Genomic DNA, 20,048 nt, shown 5'->3' with positions numbered 1-20,048 from the left:
TGGCTTTATATCTGAGCTGTGTTTTGTACAGTACTTAATGCATTAAAATTTCACGTTCATTAACTTGGAAATGTAGAACCTTCATCGTGGGTCTTAGTGCCATTACAAAATATCTTTGACTGTCTAGCAGTTCTAAAAGTTGGTTCTTTTATTTAATCTCCGTTTTCTTGAGTCCTCATACATTAGATACTTGGAGTGGATTTGTCATTGAGGAATGAAGAACGGAGTGAGAATTATGGAAGAAAGATAAAGAAGTAGAAAGAACGTTCAAACCTGGGTTTTAGACTTGGCTACCTAGCCAGCATTTTCAGGAGCCTCATTTTCTTTAAAAAAAGACTTTAAAAAAATGAGGCTAGTAGATAAGATCATCTTAGGTCCTTTCTGGCTTTAGAATAGTACACAAGCCTATTGCTAGAAAAATCTAGAAAAGTATACTGTAGCTATACTTTGTTGCTTTTGTTTTAGAATTTACTATAAAATGTATCTTTATTTGTGTTTCAGTAGCCGACTAATGTTAAATATTGTGTTCAAAGCTAACTGCTTCATTATGAGAAACTCACTGTTGCTAATAAAACAGCAGGGTGGAGTGATTCTTCTCAGGTGAGCAGCCCAGAAAGAGACAACGAAACCTTTAACAGTGGTGACTCTGGACAAGGAGACTCGCGTAGCATGACCCCAGTGGATGTGCCCGTGACCAGTCCAGCAGCCACCATATTGCCAGTACACGTCTACCCCCTGCCTCAGCAGATGCGAGTTGCCTTCTCAGCAGCCAGAACCTCTAATCTCGCCCCTGGAACTTTAGACCAGCCCATTGTGTTTGATCTTCTTCTGAACAACCTGGGAGAAACCTTTGATCTTCAGCTTGGTAGATTTAATTGCCCGGTGAATGGCACTTACGTGTTCATTTTCCACATGCTAAAGCTGGCAGTGAATGTGCCACTGTATGTCAACCTCATGAAGAACGAAGAGGTCTTGGTATCTGCCTATGCCAATGACGGTGCTCCGGACCACGAAACTGCTAGCAATCATGCAATTCTTCAGCTCTTCCAGGGAGACCAGATCTGGTTACGTTTGCACAGGGGAGCGATTTATGGAAGTAGTTGGAAATACTCCACATTTTCAGGCTACCTTCTTTACCAAGATTGAAAGTCAGTGCAGAATTGATAGTAGAAGGAGGGTGTTTTAATTAGTGCGGTTAAAGGAGACGTAGTCTTTGCCCTTGTGACTGACTGGTTTAGGAAAATGGTTTCATTCCTAGAGGAAGGAGGAGGTCCTTACTTTTTTGTTTTCCTCCCCAAGGTGAAAAATTCAAGCTGAATGACAATTAGCACTAATCTGGCACTTTATAAATTGTGATGTAGCCTCGCTAGTCAAGCTGTGAATGTATATTGTTTGCACTTAATCCTTAACTGTATTAACGTTCAGCTTACTAAACTGACTGCCTCAAGTTCAGGCAAGTTATAATGCCTTGTTGTGCCTCAATAAAAAAGTTACATGCACCTTCAGTGGTCTTACTTGATTAAACATTTAGTTGAGAGGTAAAATACTTCATCTTTACTATTCATCACTGATAAACTTGAATGGATATTTATTCATGGGTTCATGCTATTTTAAAATAAGACTGTAACAGATCTTTTTACTCTGATACTATACATGTCATTCATCAAAAGATTTCCTGTCTTCCGTTGGCTATTAAATACCATATTTCTCCTTGAAGCTGGACATGTTATCACCCGTTCACTATCTTTAAGTACCTACTACATGTATAATAATAACAAGATACAATAGGAGATACATGGGTAATAATACTGGTCCACCATCAGTTAAGACTTCACTTTCTAGTGGATTCTCAGTTTGAGGAGGTAGAATGTTTAGTCGTCAGAAAGTATAGATCTCCCGTCAGACAATGCTGTGTTTGAGTCCTGATTTCACTCCTTGGTTATTGATCTTGGGCAAGTTATTTTACCTTTAAGATCTCTATTTTTTCTTCTTCTTCTTTTTTTTTTTTTTTGTAATACACCATTTCCACAACCTCATAGGGGCAAACGTGAAGTTCAACTAAGAATATATCTAAAAGACTTAACACATGTCTGGCACACCTAAGCATTTAATAAATGTTAGGTGCTGTAATTTTTCATTCCAAAAACTACAGAACTGTGTGCATGTATATATACTGTCTTATGTAGTATTAGTGTAGCAAGCACTGCCAGGGTCTCGTATTCATTCTAGACACACATTCTTTCTTCACAATTCAAGCTTATGTATGTTTCTCATGAATAAGTACTTCTATAACCTAGTTAACTGGAATACTAATATCCCTAACCCAAAAAATACCCACCATGATTTGAAAAAATTCTGTTAATCACATTACATCCTCTATACTAACATTTAACACCATGGAGAATTAATGTGGCTTAAGAGTTTAACTGATGAGCCCATGCCCAGCTCAAAAAAATATTAATTATAATTTAATGCTCTTATACCAACTCCCTGAAATTATTTAACACTTCAGGAGAAGAGGTGTTAATAACTTTCAAAACAAGATCAAAACAAGAACTTTCTGCCTTAGCAAGTTGGTTACAGAGTTAATAATGCCCTTCTCTAACCCTTCCCTATATTCCAGAATACTGCAATCAAAATGCTTCCTTTTAAAAACTATTCTTGGGGCGCCTGGGTGGCTTAGTCATTAAGCGTCTGCCCCCTTTGGCTCAGGTCATGATCTCAGGGTCCTGGGATCGAGCCCCGCATCGGGCTCCCTGCTCAGCGGGAAGCCTGCTTCTCCCTCTCCCACTCCCCCTGCTTGTGTTCCCTCTCTCACTGTGTCTTTCTGTCAAATAAAATCTTTTTTTTTTTTTTAAAAACTTCTTAATTAATAAAACACTTTATACTAAATTCCCCCTGAAGTTTTCCTTCACTTTAAAGTTTTTAGTCTCTCCCCCAACAATGTGAGCTTGTGTTATTGCCTCTATAATTGAGTGAATAAATGCAGATATTTAAAGCAGGACATGGTTTTTTGTTTGTTTGTTTTGTTTTTTTTTTTGAGATTCGCCCACTCCTCCTGTACCAATGATTTGTCAACCACCTCATTGTTTTAACTTTCTCAACTCCATAATACCTATATTTTCACGCTGCTTTGACATCACATGTTATGTTTTTATATTATGATCTTTCCTGTTTGCAAATTTTTAATTCTTTAGCTTTAATGGCTGATGCTTTATTGTGATTCTCGTGATAACTAGGATGATAGTTTATGTATTTTATAAGGTGGAATAATTGTTGGCATATAGACAAAGTTTTTCCATATGAATTTCACTCTGCTTACCTGCCACACACTTTATTTTGATGAAAAATTTAGATTTGTCTCACTAGGTCCTCTACTTGCTAATTTATCTGAGGGGTATTCTTAATCACCCCTTCAGTTAAAGACTTCAGCTTTTGGGCAACTGTTGACAATTGATAGATACAGTGCGCTTTTTATCAGTGCAAGACGCTGAATGCCAGAGTATAAAAATACAGTTATCCATTATCAATACCAGGAGGCTGTAGGCTCACTAATCCTAAATTTTCCAAGCATCATTTATTCATTTTATTTCAAGGGCTTCATTCCTTGAAATAAATGATTGACTTAGTCTTGAAAATATGTGGGTTATCTAATTTGTACCTGGCTCTGGGGCTACAAAGATAAATGATGTTCAGATGTTCAGACACATAGGTATATCAATTTCATCCGTTTCATTTGCTGAGAGCAAATCACTCACATTTTGCTGTGCTCACCACAAGCGTAGCTGCCATCTGTCACCATACGGTGCTGTTATTAACCATTGATTATATTCCCTATGCTGGACTTTCATTCTCACGACTTACTCCACAACTGGAAGCCTGTACCTTCCACTCTCATTTCTTTCATCCTACCACCCCTTGCCCTCAGGCCACCACCAGTTCTCTGTATAGATGGGTATATTTCTGTTTTTTGTTCCACGTGTAAGTGCAATCATATGGCATTTGTCTTTCTCTGATGTATTCCACTTAGCATAATGCCGCCTGGGTTCATCCATGCTGTTGCAAATTGCAAGATCGAATTCCTTTTTTATGGTTGAATAATAGTCCTGTGTATATATATACACACCACATCTTTGTCCACTCCTCTATCAGTGGGTCCTTGGGTTGCTTCCGTATCTTGGCTATTTTAAATAATGCTGAAGGACAATCTCTTGAATTACTTGACTCTATCACACTTTGTTTCCCCTCTGTTCTGTATCTGGAGCTCTTACTATTCAGAAGCTAGACCTCCTTGGACCAGTTCTTTAATCTTTTGTCTCAAAAGTTTCACTTTCTGGGAGATTTCCTTCATTTTGTCTTTCTACCTTTTGACAGAGTTTTAAATTTCTCCTACATTTAAAATTTATAAGGACACTGGTGTCATCTGAATGCTGTTTACGTGTGTGTGTTCTCGTTTTGAGATTGCATTATTTTCTAAGGCTAAAGTTTAAGTTTTCTTCCATCTGCAGTCTATTCCCCACACTTTTTCTGTTTGTTCTAATTTCTTATCTGTATTGTTATATTTGCTCAGAATCTTGTGATAATTGGTTGATTGTTCATATTTAAGAATGGGGCACCAAAAATACAATTGGAAACTTTGCAGAGGTGGGACTAGTTGACTTTGGGGTTTATGGTAGTGTGATTTGGAGGGGAGGGTGGGGACATCAATGTGGGAGTTTCTAAGTGGGACACAAAACCCAGAAGCCATAAAGGATGGACAAATTTTACACATAGAATTTATTCCCCTAAAACTTCTGTTTGGTGGAAATGATGTCAAAAGACAAATGACCCTCTGCAATGGGAGGAAATTGAGAAAAAGATGGCCAAAAGGCAACATGTATGAAGGGGCAGTTAATAAAAACATAAAAAATGATCAATAAGCATATATAAAGTTTTTAGGTGCATATTTTGGCAAGCGTGGAGAAATGAGCACTCATACTGTAGATGGGAATAAAATTGGTATATTTTTGGAGAGTAAATATCAAAATAAGAAAGCATATGTTTTTTGACCCAGAAATTCCACTGCTGGAATATACAAATAGTTGCAGAATTATGCCATGATACATGCATATAGATACTCTGTATAGTATTAATTATAATAGGAAAATCTGGAGAAACAACCTAGATGCCTACCAGTAGGGAACTGGTTAAGTCAGAATGGAAGATAACAGAGCAGAGTGTGCAACAATGTTTAAACATTTCCAAACCTATGTGTGTATGATTACTTGGATCATTTTTTTATGGTAGTTTGTACAAGAAATTTAATAATGTTGGCTCTAAGGAAAGGGGGTTGTAGGTTGAGGGAGGAAGACTTTTACTTTTTATTCTGAATCTTACTGTAGAACTTGAAACGTACATACCACTTTTTTTTTTTTTTAAATTTTAAAGTAAAAGATAAAATGGTAGGTTTTATGGTTCTTATACCACCTTGTCTGGTTGGAGCTTGAGGATTTGTTTTCATTATCATTAAGCCTGGGATAACACACGGAAGGGTTTTACCATAAAAACCTAACTGCCAGGGCACCTGGGTGGCTCAGTTGGTTAAGTGTCTGCTTCCAGCTCGGGTCATGATCCCCAGGGTCCTGGGATCGAGTCCCGCGTCAGGCTCCCTGCTCAGCAGGGAGTCTGTAACTCCCTCTCTCTCTGCCGCTCCTCCTGCCTGTGCTCTCTCTCTTGCTCTCTGTCAAATAAATAAAATCTTAAAAAAAAAACAAACCTTAAAAACAAACAAACAAACCTAACTGCCTTCCACCTTTCACTAATATTTGCATTTTACCTCATTATTTACAGAGTACCCTTATCTATGTGATCTTACTGGATCCTCAGATCCGAGATACTGTTTAAGGACATAAGAAGATGGAGACTTTTGGAGATTGACTTTCTCAGGCCACTAGCAGAAGTGCCTGCGCCAACTTAACTCCCTCAAGCCCAAATACAGCCTGTCATTTTCTACAGTAGTTTTTTCCTCTTCTTTAGTTCTCAGGTGCTGTTGCTTTTACCATATTTCCCATTGTTTTGCACACACAGGTGTTTTTGGTTCACTACTCAGTTTTGCTGTGATTAACTAAACACTTTGTGAACCGGACCAATTGGACTCTGTTGAGCTGTCGTCACAAGTGTAGTTCCAATAGATCCTGAAGTTGAGATGGATGACTCCTTTTCCAGTGTGAAATGTGGAAAGCCTGAGGAAATAAACATTTTGAGGAAAAAAACCCTGATTTGAAACGAAGTATTTCTTTAGTCCTAGTTAATATTACTATCTTTAGGTTCTAACCCTTCCCACCACCACTACCATTTTAGTCCCTTGGAGAAGAGACTGACTTCTGGTCAGAAACTTCCTAATCCCCTATTACTTTAGCTTACTGATCACTGATTTTTAATTTTTAAAACTGAGAGGTCTGTCACATTCTTTTAGAAAAGTGCACTCAGGGCTTCTGGTTACATGGTTACATTTTAAAGGAGACTATCATTGACTTCTATTACATTAACAAAACACTAAAGATCTTAAATTTACAAGATGTGTGTATATACTCTTGCATATATTTCAGATGCTATGTTGTAGAGCCCTGGCAATATAGACACTTTCAGGGTAGAAGTATTCCCTTGCAGATTATTTATCATGGTTTAAAAAAATGTATTAAACTTAAAAATAGGATTTTTTTGTGCATTGGGCTTTAACTCCCATTATCTCTTTACTGTGTGCACTAGATTCAAGCCTAGTAACACAGACCAGCAGATGAGCTGCCGCCAACAGATGGGGAGGACAGCTGTGTGATACTCCATTTAGAGGACTAAAATGTTAAATCTCAAAGGCCACAGTGACAATGCTTGGAGTGAAAACTACTTCCTGTAATTGGAGTTGTAATCATGCCAGTTATTCTCACTCTATGCTTTATTTCTTGAGTGATGTCCATGTCTGTGCGCCAGCTAACCTATATACACAGATGACTCATAGTTCTCTAACAGCATCCCTGTGTTCCTTCCTCTAACCCCTGCCATAGCTCTTCTGGGAGTGTCAGATGGGAATTTCCAATTGTCACTGGAAACCTCTAGATGTCTAACCCTTAAGCACTTTTTTTTTTTTTAAAGATTTTATTTATTTATTTGACAGAGAGAGAGCGAGAGATGGAACACAAGCAGGGGGAGTGGAAGAGGGAGAAGCAGGCTCCCCGCTGAGCAGGGAGCCCGATGTGGGACTTGATCCCAGGACCCCAGGATCATGACCTGAGCCGAAGGCAGTCGCTTAACCAACTGGGCCACCCAGGCGCCCCCCTTAAGCATTTCTAGTTCAACATGTTGAAAAGCAAACTGATCTTCTCTCCAAACTTTAATATTCCTTCGGGTTGCCCCAGTTAATGAGTTCCATACATCAGCAAAACTTGAAACTTCAGAATCATTCTTGACTTCCCTTTGTTACTTTATGTATTGTATAAGTCACAAATTCCTGTTGATTCAACCTGTGAAATGTCTCCTATCTGTCTTACCTTCTTAATTGCTGTTGTGGATGTCCTGTTTCAGACCCCTTATCTCTCTCACATGCATTCATTTATTCATTCAACCAGTATTTCTTGATTGCTTTTTATGTACCAGGCATAGTATGAGACTAGGTCTCATTATGTCTCATTCAATAAAGGTTGAACAAGGTCTGTCCTCTCTTTTAAACAGAATACAAAGATAGTTAATAATGAGCATGTACCCTGGGCAATGTACTTATCTTATTTAGTCCTTACAACAGCTCTTGGAAGCAGATGAGGAGACAGAGGTATAAAGAGGTGAGGCATATGCAAATCATGATAGTACAAGAAGACAATACAGCTGGCTCACATTCTACTGTAAATAATGTTAGTGTATCAAGAAATAGACATCCTCTCATGTAATTAAAAAAGGGGACTCAAAAACAATGAACTATATATAAGTTAAACCTAAGTTAGAGTTTAGGGAAAGCTATTTTAAAATACTTGGAAAGAAATCTGAGAGCAGAATCATAGATGCTTATGGTGTTTTTTTTTTTTTTTCCTGTTGCCTTAGACACTGCTAACTTGACAGCATTGTTTTTTTAGTAATTTATCTTCACTGAGTCTTTCCAAAGCCCACAAAGTTTTAATGGGAACATCAGCTCTCTTTAGGCATTTTGTTAAAATATTTATGCTAGATAATTGTAGATTCTCATGTAGTTAGAAGAAATAATACACATGGATCCTGTGTACCCTTTAATTTCCTTAGAAATTAAGTGGCAACATTTTGTAAAACAAGATACAATATTACAACCAGGATGTTTGAGGTTGGTACAGTCAAGATAGAGAACATATCCATCACCAGAAGGATCCCTCATGTTGCCCTTTTATAGTAATGCCCCTTTCCTTCTTGTCCCCATCCCCATTTAAGCCCTCACAGCCACTGATCTGTTCTTTCTGTGATTTGTTATTTTAAGAATGTTATTTATTTTTTTAAAGTAGGCTCCATGCCCAGCATATGAGCCCAAAGCGGGGCTCCAACTCACAACTCTGAGATCAAGACCTGAGCTGGAATCAAGAGTCGGGCACTTAACTGACAGAGCCACCCAGGCACACCATTTAAGAATGTTATATTAGTAAAAGTTATATAAATGGAATCAGATAGAATGTGAGCTTTTGGGATCGGCTTTTTTCACTTAGCTTAATTCTCTGAAGATTCATCCTGGTTGTTGAATGTATCATTCCTTTTTATTGCTCAGTAGTATGTATAGATGTGCCAGTTTGCTTAACCACTGTTTTCCAGAGAGGTGGTATCATTTTAAACCCCTACCCATAATATATGAGTGATTCAGTTTCTCTGGTGTCACCATTTTTTTTTTTGTCTGTTCTCTCTTTTTATGTTATTAAAATAACTGCATCAAGTCTCTCCCCACTCCAAACCATCTTCAGTGCTACCACAGTTCAGTTTTAGACATGTGCCTTAAAGGATTTGGGTACAGCCAGGTAGAAACACGGAAGGCATTTGGATGCATCTAGTTTAAGGAAGGAGATCTTGGTTAGAAGCAGTTTTCTATGTTGTCCCTGTTGAGTTGATGGTTAAAGTTATATAAGTGGACGAAATGACCAAAGCAGAATGGGTTTAAGAGGAAAAAAAAGAGAAGAGGGCGAAAGAGTCCTGAGAAGCACCAGTGTTTAAGACTTGAGTGATCAAGTGAGCAATCAAAATATTACAGATATAGGGCACCTGGGTGGCTCAGTCGGTTAAGCGTCTGCCTTTGGCTCAGGTCATGATCCCAGGGTCCTTAGATGAGCCCTGCATCAGGCTCCCTGCTCAGCAGGGAGTCTGCTTCTCCCTCTCCCTCTCCCTCTGTGTGCGCACGCTCTCGCTCTCAAATAAATAAATCTTTAAAAAATATTACAAGTATATTCTTTAAAACAAGAAAACATATTTTTAAAAAAGAAGAGCATATAATACAGTGTCAGATACCAGAGAGAGACATTTTCAGATGAGAACTGAAAATGTCTCTTGCATTTGGTATCTAAAGGATCTAAAGGATTTTTGCTCAGCAGCTTCAGTGGGGGAAATGAGGGCAGAACCCTGGGGATAGCTGATTGAAGCATGAGTAGGAAGTAAAGAAGTAGAGACAAGGAATGAAGACCATTCTTTGGAATGAAAAGTGAAAGAGAACAATAATTAGCATTATTGGAGAAAGATTGTTTTTTAACTGGGGGAAATGTTTTTAGGCTGAGGTTGAATCAGTGGAGAGAAAGGGGTTGAAAATATAAGAAAAAGTTTTACAGAATTGTCAACTGTGAGCATGTAATTACTCAAGATTTATTTTGCTTTTTTAAAAGATTTATTTGAGAGAGAGAGAGAACACGAACAGGGGGAGTGGAAGAGGGAGAGGAAGAGGGAGAAGCAGACTCCCCACTGAGCAGGGAGCTTGGAGGGGGTCAATCCCAGAACCCTGGGATAATGACCTGAGCCGAAGGCAGACGCTTAAGTGACTGAGCCACCCAGGCGTCCCCTCAAAATTTATTTTAATGAAAAATATATAGAAAAGGGAGATTTATTGAGCAAGGTCCCAGAAGAGATGGGAGAGAATTGGGTTCAGATTGGAGGTAAGGAGGTGAATAGGGGTAAGCAGAGATTAATTTCTGTTTGAGTGAGTTGAGCCTGATGGCTTTGCTCATCTTTGCAGGGCTCTATGAAACGGAGTTTGAGAAGAGTCTTGAGGGTTGGAACAGTTGCTGGGAAAATGGAAGATTGTTCTGATCAAAGAAGGAATAGGATTGTTGAGCCTAAGAAAAGAACACACATGGGGGCACCTGGGTGGCTCAGTCTGTTGGGCGTCTGCCTTCAGCTTGGGTTGTGATCCCAGGTTCCTGGGATGGAGTCCCACATCAGGCTCCTTGCAAACCAGGGAGCCTGCTTCTCCCTCTGCCTGCCGCTCCCCCTGCTGTGCTCTCTCTCTCTGACAAAAAAAAAAAAAAAAAGAAAGAAAAGAAAAAGAAAAGACACACATTTGTAGCGGTGTCGATTTGCATAGTGGGTCAAGGGTAGACTTAAGTTGAATTGGGCTGCGCCTGGGTGGCTCAGTCGTTAAGCTTCTGCCTTCGGCTCGGGTCATGATCCCGGGGTCCTGGGATCGAGCCCTGCATCAGGCTCTCTGCTCCGAGGGAAGCCTGCTTCTCCCTCTCCCACTCCCCCTGCTTGTGTTCCCTCTCTTGCTGTCTCTCTGTCAAATAAATAAATAAAATCTTAAAAAAAAAAAGTTGAATTGGGAGTTTAATAGCAGAGAAGTATGTGTATTAAGGAATGGGGAGACTAAGGGGAACTAAAAAAGTAATTGAGTTGGAAAACAGGTGAACAATTATTGAGGGAGAGAGAGATTGGAGGAATAGGTCCTAATTTGAGAAGAGGATATCGGATATTCAGAGGTCAAGGAGCTTTAGATTATCATGAGGTCCAAAAAAATGGGTTAATGAAATAGTGTGGAGATGAAAGCACTACGTTTCCTAAGACCCTGGAGTGCTAAGGAGTTTGAATAGTATCTTAAAATTGATGGGTGGGAAGTTATCAAGGAAGGGACATGACAGTATTAACCTTTAAGAAACATTACTCCGGGGGCGCCTGGGTGGCTCAGATGGTTAAGCGTCTGCCTTCGGCTCAGGTCATGATCCCAGGGTCCTGGAATCGAGTCCCGCATCGGGCTCCCCGCTCAGCGGGGAGCCTGCTTCTCCCTCTGACCCTCTCCCCTCTCATGCTGTTTCTCTCTCGCTCGCTCTCTAAAAAATAAATAAAATCTTTAAAAAAAAAAAAAAAAAAAAGAAACATTACTCCGATGGCAGTGTGGAGAATGGACTAAAGAGGGGGAAAACTGGAAGCAGTTAAGAGACATTGGCAACCACTAAGCGATTGAATTTATTGGGCCAGATAAGGCCACAGTGTGTGGAAATTGTATAATCCTTCTTGCCTTTTCACTACTTTTCTGAGAAGGTACAGACATCTTTCAGAAACTCAGGCACATAGTTTCTCTGTTCTCTTTATTTTCACAATTACTCTGTAAATATTTGTACATTTGTCTCTTCTATCAGATTGTAAGTTCCTTCATAATAGCCTGCATCTCAGTCATCTTGTTATAATGTGGTACCTAAATATCTCAGTACTCTGGTCCAAAAACGTATGTTTAACAAATGTTCAGTGAATGAATGAATGATGGCTCCCATAGACCAAGGGAACCCTGTTCTACTGTGGGCTAGATGATCTTAAGTTCCCAACAAGTCTGCCCTGGAACAAGTTCGGTTGTGATGCCCAGTTTCGTACTAACAAAAAGTGCTATTCCATCTATATATGCTTAATTAGGAAGTATCTGTTAAGAGACCCCGAGCCCACTTGTTTCCTCATCTGGGAAGCGGCGGAGGCTGTTTTCCGTAAGGCAGCATGGCGGCCGCCTGCCGGAGCTAGTGAGCGCTTTCCCTCCCGGGAAGAAGTCAATTACTGTTTTCCGTACAGCAGCATGGGGGCCGCCTGCGGGAGCAGCCATAGCATCACGCCCTGGGAAGAGGCCGCCGTAAAGGAAGCGCCGCTTCCTCTTCTCACTTCTCCCGCCTCCCACCGGCTGTCGTAAAAGGGTGAATGGAGAGCGAGTTGTGGGGGGTAGAAAGGGAGGACAGGGGGCGCGGAGTCAGAGTGGCGCAGCAAGTGGCTGCAGGTGGCGACGGTGGCGGGGGGTGGGGAGTGAGGTAGTCCAGGGGTCGCGGAGGAGAAGGCTGAGAGGGTCAAAAGAAAAACTAAAGCTGCAGTCTGGCCTACTGGTCCGGGGGCCGCGGAGCCCCCACCCGGGGAGATGGACCTCAACCGGATCATCCAGGCGCTGAAGGGCACCATCGACCCGAAGCTGCGGATTGCAGCGGAGAATGAGCTCAACCAGGTGAGGAGCGGGCCTGTGGCGCCCCCCTGGCGCTCCCCGCGGGCTCGCCCGGCTCTCCCTCCTCTGCGCCTCTGATCTCCACCCCAACCGGGGCTCCAGACCCTGGAGCTCGTCTCGGCCCCGCCCGCCCCACGCCCCGGGGTCCAGTTTAGCGGCACTCCCCGGATCTTTTCTGAACAACTCGCGCACCTGTTGGCCACCTTTGCATCTTTTCGTGTCGTTTTCCTTTCCCAGTGCAGTTTGTTCAGTCCCCTTGATCCGCAGAAAGAGGCTTTGGAAAGCTTTGCTAGTGTTTGCCGGGTGTGATTCCCTAAGTACGCTGATTTAGGGACGAGGGTGGGAAAATTCACTTAAAATTCAAATCTGAGTTCAGCTTTTCTCCAGACCCAGCCTTTTTTAAGTGTTGCGGTGGGAAACCCTGCCCATCGCCTGCTTCTGTGGGGTTGGCAGGACTCTTTTGACACTGATTGGCAGAGTTGTGTCGGAGCGCTGGGAAATGCTGCCGGGAGAGTGCAGGGGAGGCAGTTTTCATCGTGGTACGATTTTTTAAAAGATATGTCGAGTAATATGCGTTTGGAGGGATTTCTTATAAGCGCTAAAATGTGTAAGACTTTCTTTTATCTTCCATCCTGTGTTCTTACTGGCCCTGACCTTGTTCCAGCGTTACCACCGACATTTCGAAATTGTAGTGATCCCAAAATTTAGCTCATGTTTTCCCTCCTCACCCGTAAGAATGAATGATAGACCTCTTACTAAAAAGTACGAATTAAGGTCTACTCCCCAGGGTAGAGTGATAGCTGGTTGAGGTTGGGGCAATCCTTAAAATGTAAAGGAATAAACCTACATTAGTGGTTTTCAAAGTGTTGCCCAGGATGAGCAGCATCTACATCACCTGGAAATGGAAATTATTGGGCTTCACATTTAGAGAATCAGAAACTCTGGGGGTGGGTCCCAATTATGTTTTAATTAGCTAGCTAGGTGATTCTGTGCTTCCTGAAGTGTGAGAGCAGTTGTCTTAAGTAAAAGTTTCTGTGGGAGTTCACTAAGGTTTTCCCTAGTTGGAGTTGACTTTAAAGTGCAGCTGTGCATTTTAAATCTTTGAAATCCAGTGGGAAATCTGGATGGTGTTTGGAGTTAAGTGTGAATCAGAATCCCCAAGAGATAAAGGGAGAGTGAAAACACTGGAGAGAAGGTTGAATTAAACTGAAGCCTAAAGAGAATGTGTTGTTACCTCAAAAAGAAAAGGACTCTCACTCAGAATAGGGGAAAGTTAAAGTCAGTACCTGTCCCAGGCTTTGCAGAGCAGAGGTACTATATGGTGATTGGCTAGAAGAATAGTAATCCATGGGTTGGTTAGAAGGAACAAAGCAAGAGCTGAACTTGCATCTATTAGTATGAACAGGGGAGTTGGCCTGTTTGTGACCCCCTTCTCTTTACAATGAGGCCAGATGTTATTTTGATAGTGTCAGTAGGGATCATATCTTTGATATCATGTTATACCTTCCTGCCCCTATTAGCCTGTCCTTGCTTTGTTTCTGATTCATCAGTGTATAAGTGCAGTTGACTGTAGAGAAGGGGAGAAAGGTTGGTGGGAAAGCCTGCAGAACTAGAAGAGACACTTGGGACCCAATTCTACATTTTTCTTCATAGTATTTCAGTTCAAACCCATTTCATCCTCCCTTTGCCCTGCCCCATATCCACCCATTTCATCACAGACCATAATTTCCTCTGCAACTTCTAAAAGTAGCTTATCGCTATGCCACTCATTGAGCACTTATATTTTGTATAATGCTTTGTGTTGTAATATGCTCTTACTAAGTATTTTTTTTTTTTGAATTGTCTGTAAGTAGAAGACAAGTATAAAGTCACATAACTGTATAGTAAAATACGGCTACAATGTTGGGTTTTGTATACTTATTCTTTACTACCACTGTAATATCCTGCTTTGTTGGACAAATGGGTGGGTAATCTCCCATAAGTGATTAGGGTCCAGCTAGTTTATTTTAGTCTAGGTCCCCCCTCAGCAAATATGCTCTGCGTAGGAATTGGGGGCAGCTTCTGCAGTGTACTGATGATTTACCAATTGCCTTGTAGAACAGTAGGCAGTTTCAAAACATAACAGCCTCTGTTCTGAAGGATAAATTCTTGTTTGGAGCTGTATTTTTCTCTAGCTGTTACTAGTGACTGGTTCCTTGATTGCTGTGTGTGATATTGTTTCTATGGGAAAATGCATTTTCATTTTTTCTTTTTCTTTTTTTTAAAAAGATTTATTTATTTGAGAGAGAGAGAGCGAGAGCTTGTGAGCACGGGGAGGGGCAAAGGGAGAGAGAGAGAAACTTGAGCAGACTGCACTGAGCCTGGAGCCCGACACGGGGCTTGATCTCATGAGCCTGAGATCACAAGCTGAGCCGAAACCAAGATTTGGATGCTTAACCAACTGAGGCACCCAGTGGTCCCCAGAGAATGCATTTTCAGTTTTATCTCAGGATATTAAGAATGCATCCTGTGCGCATTCCTCCTTGTCTCTAGGCCCAGCAGTCCCTTTAGCAGCTGCAAAGGGAAGTAGGAATGGGTAGCTATCTTGCTCTAGTAACTCATCCACAAAGGTATCTTCTTTTAATAAAGCATTCTCCACATGGCCTCAATAGGGAAATAAAAATAATTACTTTCATTGCTGAGCTTTGGAATCTCTGCTTTTCCATGCATCTGTTTATATCATTTTTATTGCCCTTTAAGCAAGTTTGCTTATACGAATAACATATTTATTGAGTTCTAATGCAGACACTAATCCAAGACTCTGCTTTCACAGAGCTTGCATTCTAGTGGGGAATAGAGACGAGTAAATAATATCAGGTCATAAGTGCAGTAGATAGTAAAGTCCCGGAGAGACAGCGTTGGAGTGTATAAACGGGGTGGTCATTCTCTGAAGAATGACATTGAGCAGAGACCTAGATGTTGTGAAAGAGTGAACCAGGTGAAGAACTGGGAGAGAAACAGAGGGAAGAGCAAGTCCAATAAAGGCCTTCAGTTTGGCATGTTGGAGCACTAGAAAAGGTAATGTAGTGGGAGCAGTGAGGCAGAGAATGGGAGACAGCAGGTCTTTGCTTTAAAATGAGTTCTTGTTGAATGCAGAATTATGCTAAGTAAACTTTATTTTCAGAAAACTTCACAGATAGAAAGTAAATATCGAGAAATGTCTTTTTTTTTCTTAGAAACTTGAACCCCAAGATGGAAAAAAATTGGATTAAATACTTGTGAGGAAAGTAGTATGAGACTTTATCTGAATTTACTCCTGGATGTTTTAGCTGGCCAAATTAACATAGTTTGAATCAAGGCTGAAAGGAGAAGACAAAAAGTTGCACAAGGTCATTGAAATGGCAGGCAGTTGCAAAAAGAGGAGTTCCAAAATGTGTACAAAGGCAACAGTGTTGAAATGAAAGCAATCTCCACAATAACCGCTTTAAAATAGGTACCATTAATCTAAGTGTACAGGTTATTTTGTCCTTATGTGCAATAAGTATCTAAACTACAGAGATTAGAATTAAGCTATAGATGCTTTAGTCTGTGATTCACTACAGGATCTTTCTGTAGCTCAGATGTTACAAACATGAGTTATTTTATAATTACACATAGAAGGTTAGAAAATTGGGCTAAATCTGTATTAATTTTGCCTCCTGTAAACTACTGTTAAAATAAATCTGTTTTCTTAAAAATTACTTTAAAATGGTGGTTTCATTTTTAAATAAAAGAGAATTTACTTTATATACAACAGATTTAAGATTCTGAGCTTTATACAGGATGAAAAGAAGAACAATTATAAGATAATTCAAAAAAATTTTTTAAGATTTTATTTATTTGACAGAGGGAGAAACAGTGAGAGAGGGAACACAAGTAGGGGGAGTGGGAGAGGGAGAAGCAGGGTTCCTGCTGAGCAGGGAGCCTGATCCCGGGCTCGATCCCAGGACTCTGGGACCATGACCTGAGCCAAAGGCAGACGCTCAACAACTGAGCCACCCAGGCACCCCAAGAATTCAAAATTTTATAGAAAGATTTGGAAAGCAAAATGTTCTTGGATGGAAAAGACCGACATTTTAAGATACCAATTTTCTCCAGATTTTTTAGTCACACATTTTTCTTATTAATGCTATTATGAATAAATGAGTAGGAAAGGTGATAAATTAAAAAGTTGAGTGGTATGCATAAACCTAGTGGTATGTTGAAAAGGATGCCACTGTAGGTCCAGGCTTCTGGGAGAAGGGAAGCTGAACAGATTCTCTTCATCACTGTCGGCTTTAGTCTTACTGAGAATTTATGAGTCTTTTCTGGGAATGTCAGCAGGCAAGGCCAAGTATAAGCTCTGGGAATGTGGCAGAACGGTAACCTGGTCCAGGTACTAGACATTTAGAGGGAGTATTATCAGAAGGAACAGGCTGCTCTGTACTTTTTTTTTTTTTACTTCTAAAGTCAGCATATCCAAACTCAGGAGTAGGTCAAAGTAGAACCTGTGTCGGGGGGGAGCGACCCAGGCAGCAGGCACGTCAGCACAGGCTGATTTGGGTGTCAGGTTTAAAAGATGCTCCACTGGGCGCCTGGCTGACTCAGTTGGTTAAGCGTCTGCCTTCGGCTCAGGTCATGATCCCAGGGTCCCAGCATCCAGCCCTGAGTCGGGCTCCTTGCTCAGCGGGGAGCCTGCTTCTCCCTCTACCTGCCACTCCCCCTGCTTGTCCTCTCTGTCTGACAAATAAATAAATAAAATCTTAAAAATAAAATAAAATAAAGGGTGCTCCACCAACAGAGGGCAGCTGGTGATGACAACTCTCAACACTGTCTTGTGAGGCACATTGTTCCAACCTGGACTGGTTCTTCTCCATAGCTCATGCACAGATAATTCACATTATCTTGTCTGTTTTCCTATGTTGGATCTGCTGTTTTCTGTGGCCCGTGTTTTCCATGTTTCTGTTTGTCAAAAATACCATAAGCAAAATTAAAGTACAATAAGCTGGGAAGAAACACTTGGAATGTATAGGTCCAATAAAAGGTTAAGATTTTAAATTCATAAATAGCTCTTAGGATTTATTAAGAATGAAACAAATATTCTCTTCCAAAAAGGATAAAGGGAATAAGAAATTTGTAGAAGAAAACAAACAGCCAACAGGAAGGATAAATTTTAACTTAGCATAAATGTAATTTAAAATATGAGTCAATTTTGAAGGAATGATAATGCTAAACCTTGTATTGGATAAATGGGTATATATTACTTTTGGGAGTGTAAATTGCTACACACTTTCTGGAGAGCATTTTGACAATATAAGTTAAAAAACAAAAATATTCATACCCCTTTATTCATCAATTTATTCCAGTTTTGATTTGAAGTATTTCAGTAATCTTATTTTTGCCTTGGAGAATTTCTCTCACTTTAAAAATTTTCCTTTTATTTGGATAGTAATGTATTCAGTAACAGTGCTAACAGTTATTCATTTATATTGGCCTATTTTATAAATACTTCTTTGTAATTTCAGTCCTACAAGATTATCAATTTTGCCCCCAGTTTACTTCGGATTATAGTGTCTGACCATGTGGAATTCCCAGTACGCCAGGCGGGTGAGTAGGTTTTTCATCCTTTGTAAAATTATTTATTTCTGTGATTTCTTTGAAAAATAGGAAGCACACATGAAGTATTGCTAATGGCTTAAAAACTCACTTTCTTTTTCCCTGGAAATTTAGAGGTAGATACTGAGCTCTTACATCTTCCCTAGCTTTTCCTCTCCTTCTCTCCTTTTCACCTACCGATTCCTTGCCTCTGTAACTTTGCCATTTCCCCCCTTAGCTTTCACAATTTCAACGGCTTAATCTCCCTAATTCTTTTTTTTTTTTTAAAGATTTTATTTATTCATTTATTTGAGAGAGTGAGAGAGAGAGAGAGAGCACACGAGAGGGGGGAGGGTCAGAGGGAGAAGCAGACTCCCTGCCGAGCAGGGAGCCCGATGTGGGACTCGATCCCGGGACTCCAGGATCACGACCCGAGCCGAAGGCAGTCGCTTAACCAACTGAGCCACCCAGGCGCCCTAATCTCCCTAATTCTTTATGATTCCTGGTGGCCCACCCTTTGTGTCCATAGATGAAGACCGTGAATTTATGTATGTGGATTTGAGCTCCATTCATAAGTCAGATCATGGAGGTAATATGTGCACAGATGTTCCTAAACACATGTTTGGGGAACAGGACTTTTATTTTAAACATGAGACTTACTTTCAAGTCTGTGGAACCTTATAGTTTCAGGATTTTGTGCCTTCCTCTTTTTGCCTTTTTAATGAGCTGGTCATTAGAGCCCAAAAGGTAAAAAATGGAGAAAGTCTTGGAATGTCATGAGTCTGAAAAGATAGTAATTTGAAGATAAACGGAGTAAAATGACAAATGCTAATTTAAAAAGTAGATATTTAAAAAAATTTTTTTTATTAGGTCACTTGATTTATATTCATTATAAATAATTTGGGCAATACAGAAAAATACAAAGATGAAAGTAAAAAAAATTACCCAATATTCATTGCTCAGAAATGGCCATCCTTAACATTCGGCGAACAATTAGTCTTTGCAGGTTCAGGTAGAAGGATAGATCAACAATTTTATACAGATAGGATTATACTCTACATGTTGATAAAAGTATTTAATTTTCCTTGAACATAAAAAAAAAAGGTAAGGAATCATTAGCTTTGGGAAAATACTTGTAGCAATATGTATGATTCCCTTTGTTGTTACGAAAAACTTATGGAAAAGCCTACATGTTGCAATTATTTGTTATTTTAATAAGGTTTATAAAACTTCTTGTTTTTTGAAACCGTAACTCTCAGTTGTTTAATCTTTGTTTTATGAAATAAGGCTGTTCTGAAATCACATTTTGCTAAATGGAACTATTTTATTTATATTTACTTATTTATTTAAGATTTTATTTTTTTTGACAGAAACACAGGGAGAGAGGGAACACAAGCAGGAGGAGTGGGAGAGGGAGAACAGGCTTCAAGTGGAGCAGGGAGCCCGATGCGGTGCTCGATCCCAGGACCCTGGGATCATGACCTGAGCAGAAGGCAGATGCTTAACGACTGATCAGTGCTGCCCAGGTGCCCCATGGAAACTATTTTAATAATCTAAGTGTTTATAGGGCCATCATGGAGGTCCTGTGAAGCTTTGGAGAAACAGTATTTTTAAATATTTTTATGTATTTTTAAAGCAGTTTATTGATTTAATATGTCTTCTTTACACGACATATGAACATTATAAACATTCATTGGATTGCCCTTAATTACACCCTCAAAGATAGCTGCTATCAACTTTGGTGCAAGGTTCTCCAATTCCTTTTTTTCCCATAGATATGATGGTTTAAAATGTAAAGAAGATGTGGTCCATATATACAATGGAATATTACTGAGCCATCAGAAAGGATGAATACCCAACTTTTGCATCAACATGGATGGGACTGGAGGAGATTATGCTTAGTGAAATAAGTCAAGCAGAGAAAGTCAATTATCATATGGTTTCACTTATTTGTGGAACATAAGGAATAGCATGGAGGACATTAGGGGAAGGAAGGGAAAAGTGAAGGGGGGGAAATAGGAGGGGGAGACGA

The 20,048-nt window shown here is 40.1% G+C and overlaps 2 protein-coding genes across 12 annotated transcripts in view; both read left to right on the top strand.

The window, feature by feature from the left end:
* CAPRIN2 (caprin family member 2) overlaps positions 1-1,499 on the top strand; it is a 32,689-nt gene extending 31,190 nt beyond the window's left edge. For 8 of the 10 annotated variants that reach the window (XM_081821412.1, XM_081821410.1, XM_081821408.1 and 5 more), the window contains one exon: positions 578-1,499. In XM_081821412.1, coding sequence (XP_081677538.1) covers positions 578-1,146 — 569 coding nt within the window. In that variant the 3' untranslated portion in view covers positions 1,147-1,499. Of the gene's footprint in view, positions 1-533 lie in introns of all 10 variants that reach the window. The other 2 variants (XM_081821414.1, XM_081821413.1) reach the window with 1 other exon arrangement.
* Positions 1-20,048, top strand: part of IPO8 (importin 8) — a 166,025-nt gene that overhangs the window by 108,232 nt on the left and 37,745 nt on the right. The window lies entirely within an intron of this gene.

The sequence above is a fragment of the Leptonychotes weddellii genome, chromosome 5 (assembly GCF_054177405.1).
Source record: "Leptonychotes weddellii isolate Sample4059 chromosome 5, ASM5417740v2, whole genome shotgun sequence".
Lineage (NCBI taxonomy): Eukaryota > Metazoa > Chordata > Mammalia > Carnivora > Phocidae > Leptonychotes > Leptonychotes weddellii.
Note: the sequence above shows the minus strand (reverse complement) of the source record. Positions and strands in the feature narration are given on the sequence as shown.